Source organism: Anomaloglossus baeobatrachus, chromosome 6 (assembly GCF_048569485.1).
Source record: "Anomaloglossus baeobatrachus isolate aAnoBae1 chromosome 6, aAnoBae1.hap1, whole genome shotgun sequence".
Classification (NCBI taxonomy): domain Eukaryota; kingdom Metazoa; phylum Chordata; class Amphibia; order Anura; family Aromobatidae; genus Anomaloglossus; species Anomaloglossus baeobatrachus.
Window position 1 is genome coordinate 560,567,421 of NC_134358.1, and position 13,343 is coordinate 560,580,763.

Genomic DNA, 13,343 nt, shown 5'->3' on the forward strand with positions numbered 1-13,343 from the left:
CACCCTAGAAAGGGAGGTGCAGGAGCTTGCGTGTGCGCACCCTAGAAGGAGAGGTGGAGGAGCTTGTGTGTGCGCACCCTAGAAGGAGAGGTGGAGGAGCTTGTATGTATGCACCCTAGAAGGAGAGGTGGAGGAGATTGTATGTATGCACCCTAGAAGGAGAGGTGGAGGAGCTTGTGTGTGCGCACCCTAGAAGGAGAGGTGGAGGAGCTTGTGTGTGTGTGCCCTAGAAGGAGAGGTGGAGGAGATTGTATGTATGCACCCTAGAAGGAGAGGTGGAGGAGTTTGTGTGTGCGCGCCCTAGAAGGAGAGGTGGAGGAGATTGTGTGTGCGCACCCTAGAAGGAGAGGTGGAGGAGCTTGTGTGTGCGCACCCTAGAAGGAGAGGTGGAGGAACTTGTGTGTGCACACCCTAGAAAGAGAGGTGGAGGAGCTTACGTGTGCGCACCCTAGAAGGAGACATGGAGGAGCTTGTGTGTGCATGCCCTAGAAGGAGAGGTGGAGGAGCTTACGTGTGCGCACCCTAGAAGGAGAGGTGGAGGAGCTTGTGTGTGCGCACCCTAGAAGGAGAGGTGGAGGAGCTTGTATGTGTGCGCCCTAGAAGGAGAGGTGGAGGAGATTGTATCTATGCACCCTAGAAGGAGAGGTGGAGGAGCTTGTGTGTGCGCACCCTAGAAGGAGAGGTGGAGGAGCTTGTGTGTACGCCCTAGAAGGAGAGGTGGAGGAGCTTGTGTGTGTGTGCCCTAGAAGGAGAGGTGGAGGAGCTTGTGTGTGTGACCTAGAAGGAGAGGTGGAGGAGCTTGTGTGTGTGTGCCCTAGAAGGAGAGGTGGAGGAGCTTGTGTGTGCACACCCTAGAAGGAGAGGTGGAGGAGCTTGTATGTGTGTGCCCTAGATGGAGAGGTGGAGGAGCTTGTATGTGTGTGCCCTAGAAGGAGAGGTGGAGGAGCTTGTGTGTGTGCGCCCTAGAAGGAGAGGTGGAGCAGCTTGTGTGTGCGCGCCCTAGAAGGAGAGGTGGAGGAGCTTGTGTGCGCGCCCTAGAAGGAGAGATGGAGGAGCTTAGGTGTGAGATAAATTCAGTGTGGTAGTTGAAGTTGGAGTTAGTGTGTGAGGTGAAGTGAAGAGTGTAACATGGAGATAGTCCTGTCCTGAATTAAATGTTGAAACCTCTGTAGGGGTCAGCTACACTTGTTAGGGTATCAGTCCCTAGGCCACCTGGACTTTCAAAGTCAGTGGCAAACTGAGAGACTGCTATTATCCTTTTCATAAAGAGAGATTGCCCAGGAGCTCAGTGACATGATTGAGTCTGGAAACTTCTAGAAGAAACATTGAGTTTTCCCTCAGAATTCAAGTCACCTGCTCATTGGAAGGGATTAAAGTTCCAGGGTTTTCTTGTCTTGAAAATCCCAGGACTTCAAGACACCTTTTCCCAGGTAGGGAAGTAGCGGCAGGAGGAATACATGAACACCACACAGCAGAGAAGCCAAACTCTCATTAGGGAAGATCAGACCACCATCATTGTGAAGGATGTAAATAATGTCCGGACTGTTCTGCAGAGGTTCCGTAAAAAGTAAAAGCTTTGTGTCCTGTCTTTGGCTGAATTATTCTCTGCTGCGCCATCACTACCACAACATCCCCAAGACCAGTCCTTGCTGGGGGGTGAGAGGACAACCTCTGGCACTGCGCATTACCACCTAACTCCTGGGGATCTTCAGCAGTGTCCGGCCATACCAAAGCCGAACATCCCAACTGGCGTCAAAAACTCTTTATTTATTTATTTTATTATATTTCTCTCCCTTTTTAATATTAATTTTAACCCCCATCACAAAAGCCTGTCACACACGCCCGGTATGGCCACATCGCCACTTTGACCCTCCACCGTGACATCAGAGATCTACCGGGGCGGCACAGTTCAATCACCTAGCATCTGCCTCTAACAGCCATGTTTGGATTGATCTTTCACCATCAATTCATGGCTAAAAGCTGTATTCAGTGAAGACAGACTTTTCCATTACTGAAGCGATAGGAGATACCGTATTTTTCGTTTTATAAGACGCACCGAATTATAAGACACACCCCAAATTATTTGGAGGGGGAAAAAAGGTAAAAAAAAAAAATATGGGGTCCGTTTTATAATCTGGTTGTGTCTTACCAGGGAGAGCGGACAGCAGTGGAGTGGGGGTCACAGGAGGCCGGGGCAGTACTGGAGTACTGAAATACTGCGAGTAGTATAGAGGGGGGCACAGATGCTCACTGCGGGTGCTGCTCTGTGCGGGGTCAGTGGCGCCGCTCTGCTCTGTGCAGGACCGGTGACGCCGCTCTGCTCTGTGCAGGACCGGTGACGCCGCTCTGCTCTGTGCAGGACCTGTGACGCCGCTCTGCTCTGTGCGGGGCCAGTGACGCATCTGGTGTGTGCGGGGGGGGCGGTGAGTCACCAGCTGTTCTAAAGATGTTGGCGGTCGGCGGTGAGCGCTTCAAATAATGGCGGTCGGAGTCGGCGCGTGCGCAGATGAGAGCATGAGCTGAGAGCTCCATCTGCGCACGCGCTAACCCTAGACACCATTATTTGAAACCCTGACCCCTGACATCTACAGAATGACCACACGCCGCACAGAGCAGCCGCCCGCCGAGCAGAATGGAGCAGTCAAGCGCCGAGCAGAACGGAGCAGTCAAGCGTCGAGCAGAACGGAGCAGTCGAGCGCTGAGCAGAATGGAGCAGTCGAGCACCAAGCAGAATGGAGCAGTCGAGCGCAGAGCAGAACAGAGCAGTCAAGTGCCGAGCCTAACGGAGCAGTCAAGCGCCGAGCAGAACAGAGCAGTCAAGTGCCGAGCAGAACAGAGCAGTCAAGCGTCGAGCAGAACAGAGCAGTCAAGCGCCGAACAGAACAGAGCAGTCAAGCGCCGAGCAGAACGGAGCAGTCGAGCGCCGAGCAGAACGGAGCAGTCGCGCTCCGAGCAGAACGGAGCAGTCGAGCGCCGAGCAGAACGGAGCAGTCAAGCGCTGAGCAGAACGGAGCAGTCGAGCGCCGAGCAGAACGGAGCAGTCGAGCGCCGAGCAGAACGGAGCAGCCGAGCAGAACGAAGCAGCCGTGCACAGAGTGGAGCGACGTCGCCCGATGCGCAGAACAGCATCGCACAGACTAGCAGCGTCGGCAGCACACCACATAGTATTACCCCTGCATCCTTTAACCCCTCTGCACAACCCCCCAGTAAGCTACATTCAGATTTTAAGACCCTCCCCTCATTTTTCTCCCAACGTTTTGGGAGGAAAAGTGCGTCTTATAATCCGAAACATACGGTAATAGTTGGTGCTTGTAAAATTCTATGGAGAGGGAATAGGGAGGAGCTATTGACAGTTACAGAAATTTTGCGGCAAGTTCAGCTGGAATGACTGTTACAGTTTTCTATAAAACTTTATGAGCACCAACTGTCATCATTCCAGTCATCAGACAATTTGTATTCACTGACGACACAATTAACCAGAGAATGGAAATTTTTTGAGAATTAATGATCAGTTGAGGACGAAAAATAAGTGTAATTCTCTAGTAAGATATATTACAAAGTTTCTTATTTTCACATGTACTATTAATTCTTGAAAAAAAGAAATAAAATAAAGGAGACTCTTTAAGTTCAACTTTTTCTATGTGTATAGAACAAAAGACGAAGAGCGTTCCAGTCTAATTAAAAATTATGTTTTTATTGAACATTTTTACAAAGTACAAACAATATTTTGCTATTTCTTGTTTTGTCCATGTTCTTGGTAAATGAGAGTCAGTTTCTAAAGCATACGTATATATACACACAGCCAAAGTGCAACCTCGGCCAGCTCAAGTCCATGAAAGGTTGCCATATTGTTTCCTTTATGTAAACCAAGTATTTCACTGCCTGGAAACCAGGATTACCAACCAAAGTCCGTGACTTCTAAAGAAGGTCCCTAAATTTTTACTATGGTTTTAGCAGACATTTTTGGAATTAAAATTGGAAAGTGTGTGATGGTGACGATGGTGCAACCATCACATATACCATTTCAAAACATTCTTGCAAATCAAGATATTTCTTACTACCAAATGTATGTGTGGAAGTGTCCCAATATAGAGAGCAGGACATTTATGATCTCCATTCACATAAAGGGGTGTTCCTAAATTCTCAGGAAATTTCCATTGAAGGATCTTAATAGATAAAATCCAATAAAATGTGTTAACATAGTTTCCAGGATTTGGAATTATTGATAGATCATCAATATCAGATCAGTGGTGACTACACCTGCCATTCCCATTGACAAATTTGAACCAGATGCTATGTATTTTATGGAGCTGCAACACCACAGCGCCATATAATTTGTAGTGGCCCTTTTGGGAACTGCACCTTAGCTCCCATTCACTTCAATCAGTTAAGCCGTAGTACCCGAGAATAGTCACTACAAAATCCATTGACTTTTACTTAATTAACAATAATACATTTAGCATTAAATTGTATGTAAAAAATGGGGAAAAATGTTAAGAAACCATGTTTAAAAAAAAAATCTTCCAAACATTTAATGTTCATTGAAATTGTATTTTTTATGTATTTTTGATTGGCTTTGTACTCTATGTTCTTCTGGTGTTCATAGACTTGGATAATAATTTCTTGGTGTTGGTACCGCAATGGGTGTCGCAACACCCCCAAACTGATATTAATGACCTATTGTATGGATACGTCATCAATATATTAGCCCTGGTTTAATCCTTTAAATTGAAATTAAAGTCTTAATAATCTAAATCCTAAAAAATCACTGAAGAATAAACCATTGTGATCAAAAATCATCTAGTTGGGGGTTTTGACATCAATGTTGAATCTCTTGAATTATTTACGAAATATTGTAACTATATTTAAGTGCAAAGCAAAAGTAGAGTCCATCTTACCCTAAATTTGCACTGATTTAGACAACCAAAGTAGATACTTAAAAAGAATTGAGTTAACAAGGGACCCATGTGGTTATGAGGACGATTGTATGTTTGACAATGTTGACCAATAATAACTATTCGTATGAGTTACCTTATTTGTTAAGGAGGGGAGTATAGTGCAGAAAAATTGTCAGGTTGCCCGAATGTGAAAACCCCGTTAAATATCAAATTTGTCCTCATATCATTGTTGTCTTCATGACTTTGATTGGATATTGTTCAATTATCAATTTTTTTGGTTGAGTCCGGTAGGAAAATTTCAAAAACCTTTACAAGGGGTGATCCAAAATTGCGTAAAATAATCCATTCCGTCATCCTGTGAGGAGCAGATTAACGGAAGAAAATTGTAACTCATGTATTTACAGAGCTAAGGATTTTTCTATTTTTTACTGTTTTTGTTTATAGCAGTGTTTCTTATTTTGACCATTTAAAAGGTAACTGAAAAAATTTCCAAATGTGAGGTTCAGTTCAAAAATGTTCCTATACTTTCTTTTTTCCCAAAACTTTGTCTGTTTTTGTGGAAAAAATTAGGCTTTTTTTCCTATGAAATCAGCAAGTTAAAAAAATTGCATAACTAAAGCATATCAAAATGTAAACTTTAGAGACCGTCTTGAGTAAAATATAAATCATCTTTTTTTTTTTTTTGCCTGGTATGTTTCCTTATCAACTTTAAAAAATTCTCATAAGTTATTTAGTCATTGACTAAAACTCATTAAATATCAAGAAAAGTGCCGTTAATATTACTGCCTCATTATATAAATCACAGTAAACAAATTTTAATTAAAGAGACAACACACTTGCCTCTGCTTTTTCCTTGGGACCATCAGCAGTCAAGTTATATCAATAGATTTATAACCACTTGATCGGCAAGGGTTCAATTACTGCGACCTTATAGTATAAGTGATACATTTGCATCCCCATATCTTCTATGAATGCAGAGGCTGCTGAAAGTACACAACCCTTGAATGTAGCTTTGTACATATTCTTTAGAATTTTAAAAAAAAATTCTTCCTTGAAAAAAAATGTATAATAATTTCAATAGCTTCATGTTAATCAAATGTTTTACACATTCATACCATAACAAAGGTTGTTGAACACTATGGGAAATTTGCGTTAACGTCAGTGCAATACAAAGCTAGATTTCCAGCCCATAGTCGTCATCATGAAAATATTTTACAGTATTGGAATGTTCCACACTAAATTCATCATCCGTGATTTCCGGGACAAGGTGATTTGGCAATGTAGGGTCCATCCGTTTCAGATCTATATGATCTCTATGGTTGCATTACTTTTCGATTCCCTAATTTTTTGCTTTTTACATTTTTTTAAAAAAAATCGTAAGATTTTAGATTTTATAAGGAGCCTGTCTCAATAATAAAGAAAAACTTTTACAAATAAGAAAAATTTGTATGAAACCTAGTGGAGTTTTACCAGGGTGTATAATTCTTCCCACGAAACAGTTCCCCAAAGTGACAAATCAAAGGACATCAAGAGAAAATACCACCCTGATCTTTTAGAGTTGTTAATATGGGCATACAAGGTGTATACAGCTGCAATTAATCATACCTGTACGCCTCCTCGATGATGGCTTGCTGAGCAAAAATCACCCTTTATAGATTTGGCTATGGCTATGGGGCGTACCTGGAAGATCAGACTGCTCTCTTTTAGGCCCTGTGCGCACGCTGCAGATTTACCGCAGATTTTGCCGCGGATTTGCTGCAGAAAATGGGTCTAACATTGCTGCAGTCATTCCCCAGCAAATCCTATGGGTTTTAAAAAATGATGTACGCACACTGCGTTTTTTTATACCTGCGGATTTTCCCGCTGCAGAATTATTGAGCATGTCACTTCTTTTCCGCAGGTACCTGCGGATTTGCCACTAATTAATGTTAAAAATCCACGGCAAATCCGCACCAAAAACACACCAAAATGCATCAAGCCGTGGTAAAACCGCATGCGGATTTCGTTGCGGTTTTGGTGCGGCGTTTTACCGCAGGTGCAGGATTCTTTCAGAAGGTCCGGATTTTCCTTAAGAAAAAGTCAATTTCTAGTGCACACATGGCCTTAAGGGGAATCTGCCACGCTTTTGAGCTTTTTGAGTTATTAGTGTGAGCATACAGATTGTATACAGCTGATATTAGTCATTCCTGTATGTCTCCTGGATGATGGCTTGCTGAGTAAAAATCATCTTTTATAGCTTTGATCTTCCAGGCTATGGGGCGTGCGCTGCCCGGAAGATCAGACTGCCTCCGGTCTTCATTATAAGAGATTTCTCCTCCTCTTCTCTTCAGTGTGAGAATACAGGTAGCATACATCTGAAATTAGCCATAACAGTATGTCTCCTGGATGATGGCTTGCTGAGTAAAAATCATCCTTTATAGCTTTGATCTTCCAGGCTATGGGGCGTGCACTGCCCGGAAGATCAGACTGTATTCCGTCTTCATTATACGAGAGTTCTCCTCCCCTTCTCTTTAGTGTTCCTTTGACGTCAGGTGTGCGGCTAGAAATCCTGCACCCGCGCATTCTGACTGTTTCTCCTCTGCGTGGTTCTTCCCTTCTGTGGGCACTGTCTTTAATTTTGGTGTGCGCATGCGCTGGAGAGTCACTGTAACTTTCAGTCCCAATGATCTCTGGCACAAAGTAAAGGTGAATTTCCCACTTACTTCCTCCCTGCCCGCAGACAAACAAGTTGGGAATTCTCCTTTACTGTGCACCAGAGATCACTGGGACCGGAAGTTACAGTGACTCTCCAGTGCATGTGCACACCAAAATTGAAGATAGTGCTGACGGAAGGGCGAAACCATACAGTGGAGGGACAGCAGGCAGAAACCACAGGCACAGGATTTTTGGCTGCACACCTGTCGTCAAAGGCAGACTGAAGAGAAGGGGAGGCGGAATCTTATATATTGAAGACTGGAGGCTGGCTTATCTTCCAGGCAGTGCATGCCCCATAGCCTGGAAGATCAAAGCTATAAAAGATGAATTTTACGGAACAAGCCATCAGCCAGGGAGCATACAGGTATGACTAATTTCAGATGTATGCCACCTGTATGCCCATACTAAAAAACTCAAAAAACTCAAAAGGGTGGTGGATTCCCCTTAAACGGAACCTGTCAAACGTTTTTTTGCCCTATAAGCTGTGGCCACTGTGGTGTTGTGAATGTTAGTTATGTCTTGGCTGCTGGGAGGCTCCCTCTGGTGGCCAGGAATGGTTTGGACTTGGACCAGGTGTGTTGTGCAATGGGCATTTCCTTTGCTAACTCTCTGCTTATTTAAATCCTGGTCTGATTGCAGGCTGTTGCCGGATGTCAGTTGTTCTTTGTATCACCAGCCTGCTTCATTCTGCTCCACACCACATCTACCCCAGATAAGTGCTTGCTCTTTATTTATTGTCTGGTTCTTTTGTTTATCTGGGTTTGTCATTTGCTGCGGTTGTAGTCAGTTTATTCGCTTGCAGGGATTTTCCCCCTTAGTGGATTGTTGAGGAACTCCCTGCAGTTCTGTGTGGAGTATAGCTCCTTTGAGTCCATGTGTTTGTGGCTTGTTGACTTTGTTATAATTCTTGTTTTCTGTTCATTGGTATGACAAGGGCACCTGGTATAGGACGGAGTTCAGATCGAGCGATCTGAGGGCCTTTTTGTACTATCAGGAAGTTGGTATTTTGCAGGGTTTTTCTCTGGCGACCATCAGTCCCTTTCCTGTCCTTTCCTATTTTAGTCAGTGGGGGCCTCACCTTTTGCTAATCCTGTCATCTATCTCTGTCTTGTGTTTTCCTATATCACTGCAGTCTTTGAATGTGGGGGGGTTGCTATTCTTGTCTATTTTCTGAGGCAGAGAGTTATTCATCTTTCCTACCTTTAGGATAGTTAGTTCTCCGGCTGGGTTCGCGGTGCATAGGATGTTAGTTCACCCCTCGGCTACTTCTAGTGTTGATGGTTAGTAAGGGGATGGCGGCCAGATTAGTTGCCAATGCTCTTGTCACCTTTTGCCAATGATTGTGGTGGTCTTCCATGGTTCCGGATCATAACACCATGGCTTCAGAAGATGGAGGACCAAGATGGCCGAAAGAGGAGGCGCCAGCTCCGGAGAAAGAAGACACCCATTTGAGCCACATCCACCGCAGCGACCGTTTAGGTGAGTATTATAAAGTGTTTTTTATGTTCTACACAGAGGCCTGGGCTCTTATATACAGCATGTTAGAATGCTGTATATAAGAGCCCACTGGTGGTGGTCGCAGCCTATAGGGCAAAACACTGGTGACAGGTTCCCTTTAAAAGAGAGCACTTCCTATTTGGTGGGAATCACATGATGCATAATGTGATCCCTCTCAGCCAATCAGTAGCTTTTAACAGGATCATGTGATCTGGACGTTTGTTAGGAATAATGGATATCCAATTATTTAGCAAATAGTTCATTGTTGGCCAGTTAAGGTTGATTAAAGGAACAAATCGGAAAAGCAACTGGTCCATACGTTCAGTGGTCTGAGGTTTCCAGTCATGGGATTTAAATCTGTAGATCAGTATAAATAACTTTTCCATGACAAGATCCAACAATGACAAAAAACATCCAACATACAAGATCACTTTTCATCTGTTGGCATCTGGCACATTAGTTTGTGATACTAAAATGTCCCCATGATTGAGGGAAAATGGTTAAAACTGTCCAAAATCTCTAGTATATGGCCACCTTAAAGGGGTTGTTCATCCCTTTAAAAACATTTTTTTAAAAAAACATCCATCTTATTTGAAATAAAAAGTATCAGACGTACTCCCTTTACTTGTTGTACTGCTTGGATTGGCATGTGACCTCTGTAACCAATCACTAGCCACGGTGTTGACCAATGTGCCACAGCTGCAGCTGGTGATTGGCTTCTGTGGTCACATGTCTGTCCTTCTGGAGCAGACTATCTAGAGATTGGTAGAGAACCCGCTTAATGTTATAAGAGGAGTTGCAGATGATCAGTAAGGCGAGTATACCTCATCTTTTATGATAATTTTACAAAACCCTTTTTTTAAACATTGAACAACCTTTTTGTGCCATACATTACCGGTAATTGGGCACAATAGACCATTTTCTGTAAACCTTTTTTTGGCATGTGCCAGTCTGTGGTTTGGTTTTTGCTCTCAGGACAAATACTAAACTTAGGGCAAAAATAAAATCGTAGCATGTCACATGATTCTTTTGAGAGCTGCTGATTGGCTAAGAGGGTTGATGTGATACCGCATGGGTTCCTATCCAGCGCTAAAAGGGACCACTTAGCAGTGGAATTACACCATAAAAATCAACTTCAAGGCTTTCACATTAATACACTTAGATGGAATCTGTCAACAGGTTTTTCCTATGTAATCTTAAGACAGCATGCTGCAAGGGTTAACACAGAGAATTCAGGGATGACTGTTTTGTCAAGGTCCGATCTGTTGCTTATTTATAAAGTTTGTTTAACCAGCAGGACTACAATGTAACGCCCACGGCAATCCGACACCTCACTGTCTATGTACAATCTCTATAGAGAGCCTGGTGTGGGCGGAGTCAGCTCGCTCAGCTCTACTACAAGGCTAAATCTAAACATTCTGATTGTGTCAGAACGGCTGCACCCAGTAATCTAAGTGATACATCGTTGGATTCAGGATCTCTTGGCCGACATCATGCTGCTCTCAGATGAGGTAGTGAAAACCTGCCGACAGATTCCCTTTAAAAGTGGAAAAATTATCAAAATTGATGTAAAGGAAAAGTCAAGGCACTTTCCAAAGCAACATTTTAGACTAAGGCATCACCCAAAGGCCAAGTTACATTTCTGTTCTTATTCTCTGCTCCCTTTTCCATTTCACTTTTGCACATTTTATGGTATTGGAATCCCCAAGGGCGTAAGTAAGGAGGTTAAAGCTGGTGTTGGGTATCGGAGAGGCTGCACCAATAAGTGACACAGAATATTATGATAGGGCAGAAAACTGAAACTTTCCCACTGGTTGAGGAAATCTTAGGATGCTGTGGACGAATACTTCACTGTACGGTGGCAGCTGCCTACATCTTGTCCCGGAACCATTCATTATCATAGTACGTAAGAGGTCACGAAAAATTAGAAAAATGTGTCTCTTTTCTTCCAAAAATAGCGCCACATCTGTCTACAGGTCATGTCTGGCATTGCAGCTCAGCTCTAATTCATTGAAAAGCTCCAAGCTGCAATACCACTCACAACCTGCATCCAGGTGAGGCGCTGTTTTTCTAATTTTGGAAAAACCCTTAAAAATTGAAAATCTTTTGAAATAAAAAGTGTATTTCCCGAGAATCTCTGGGCTTGAAGTATCGACAGAGCCAGTTTATGCCACGTTCTTTTCTTTCCTGAGAACGAAACTGTAGGAGAGTCTTTTTCACGTGACGATCACAAGTGAGCGTGCTCCGAGCTCTGATCGCTGTCGCGGCTGTCGTCATTGGCTAGCGAGTCAACCGTGTGCTGAAGGTTCGCCGCTCCCATCCCCGACAGCTCCGAAGGTAGTAAAGTCCCTTTTTTGACATTGACCAGTTCTTTTTCCCGCGCGGCGGCTCCCTGCTGACCGCCCTTCACTCGCTTCCACTTCATCCTACGATTCTGAAACCAAACCTTCACCTAAAAATAAAGAGGAGGAAGAAATCATCAGTTTATGAAGTAGAAGGCAATAAAGTGACAACAATGGGACTCTCATAGAACTTATTGTTAATGAAAAACTACAGGGTTCTCTTGGTGCAGAACCTGGAAAAACTATTGTTTATGGATAATGTTATGGAAAGATGATTAGATAGATAGAGTGCCTTGCAAAAGTATTCAGCCCCCTTGAATTTTTCAACCTTTTCCCACATTTCAGGCTTCAAACATAAAGATAAAAATGTTAATGTTCTGGTGAAGAATCAACAACAAGTGACACAATTGTGAAGGTGAACGAAATGTATTGCTTATTTTAAACTTTTAAAAAAAATAAATAACTGAAAATTGGGGCGTGCAATATTATTCATCCTCTTTACTTTCAGTGCAGCAAACTCACTCCAGAAGTTGATTGAGGATCTCTGAATGATCCGATGTTGTCCTAAATGACTGATGATGATAAATATAAGCCCCTGTGTGTAATCTAGTCTCCGTATAAATGCCCCTGCTCTGTGATAGTCTCAGTGTTCTGTGTAAAGCGCAGAGAGCATCATGAAGACCAAGGAACACAACAGGCAGGTCCGTGATACTGTTGTGGAGAAGTTTAAAGCCAGATTTGGTTACAAAAAGATTTCCACAACTTTAAACATCCCAAGAAGCACTGTGCAAGCGATCATATTGAAATGGAAGGAGCACCATACCACTGCAAATCTACCAAGACCCGGCCGTCCATCCAAACTATCATCTCACACAAGGAGAAGACTGATCAGAGATGCAGCCAAGAGGCCCATGATCCCTCTGGATGATCTGCAGAGATCTACAGCTGAGGTGGGAGAGTCTGACCATAGGACAACAATCAGCCGTACACTGCACAAATCTGGCCTTTATGGAAGAGTGGCAAGAAGAAGCCATTTCTCAAAGATATCCAGAAAAAGTGTCGTTTAAAGTTTGCCAAAATCCACCTGGAGACACCAAACATGTGGAAGAAGGTGCTCTGCTCAGATGAAACCAAAATCACACTATTTGGGCACAATGCCAAACGATATGTAACAGCAACACAGCCCATCCCCCTGAACACACCATCCCCACTGTCAAACATGGTGGTGGCAGCATCATGGTTTGGACCTGCTTTTCTTGAGCAGGGACAGGGAAGATGGTTAGAATTGATGGGAAGATGGATGGAGCCAAATACAGGACCATTCTTGAAGAAAACCTGTTGGAGTCTGCAAAAGACCTGAGACTGGGACGGAGATTTGTCTTCCAACAAGACAATGATCCCAAACATAAAGCAAAATCTACAATGGAATGGTATAACAAATAACCGTATCCGGGTGTTAGAATGGCCAAGTCACAGTCCAGACCTGAACCCAATTGAGAATCTGTGGAAAGAGCTGAAAACTGCTGTTCACAAACGCCTCCATCCAACCTCACTCAGCTCCAGCTGTTTACACAGGAAGAATGGGCGAGAATTTCAGCCTCTCCATGTGCAAAACTGATAGACACATACCCCAAGAGACTGCAGCTGTAATCGCAGCAAAAGGGGGTGCTACAAAGTATTCACTTACAGGGGATGAATAATATTGCACGCCCCAAGTTTCAGTTATTTATTTTTTATAAAAGTTTAAAATAATCAATAAATTTCCTTCATCTTCACAATTGTGTCACTTGTTGTTGATTCTTCCCCAGAACATTAACATTTTATCTTTATGTTTGAAGCCTGAAATGTGGAAAAAGGTTGAAAATTCAAGGGGGGCGAATACTTTCGCAAGGCACTGTAGAGAAATAGATAG

At 43.4% G+C, this 13,343-nt stretch overlaps 1 protein-coding gene across 1 annotated transcript in view; it reads right to left on the reverse strand.

Annotated features, from left to right (window-relative positions):
- Positions 1–7,704: 7,704 nt before the first annotated feature.
- MEOX2 (mesenchyme homeobox 2) overlaps positions 7,705–13,343 on the reverse strand; it is a 125,303-nt gene continuing 119,664 nt past the window's right edge. The window contains exon 3 of the mRNA XM_075315725.1: positions 7,705–11,541. Coding sequence (XP_075171840.1) covers positions 11,317–11,541 — 225 coding nt within the window. The 3' untranslated portion in view covers positions 7,705–11,316. The remainder of the gene's footprint in view (positions 11,542–13,343) is intronic.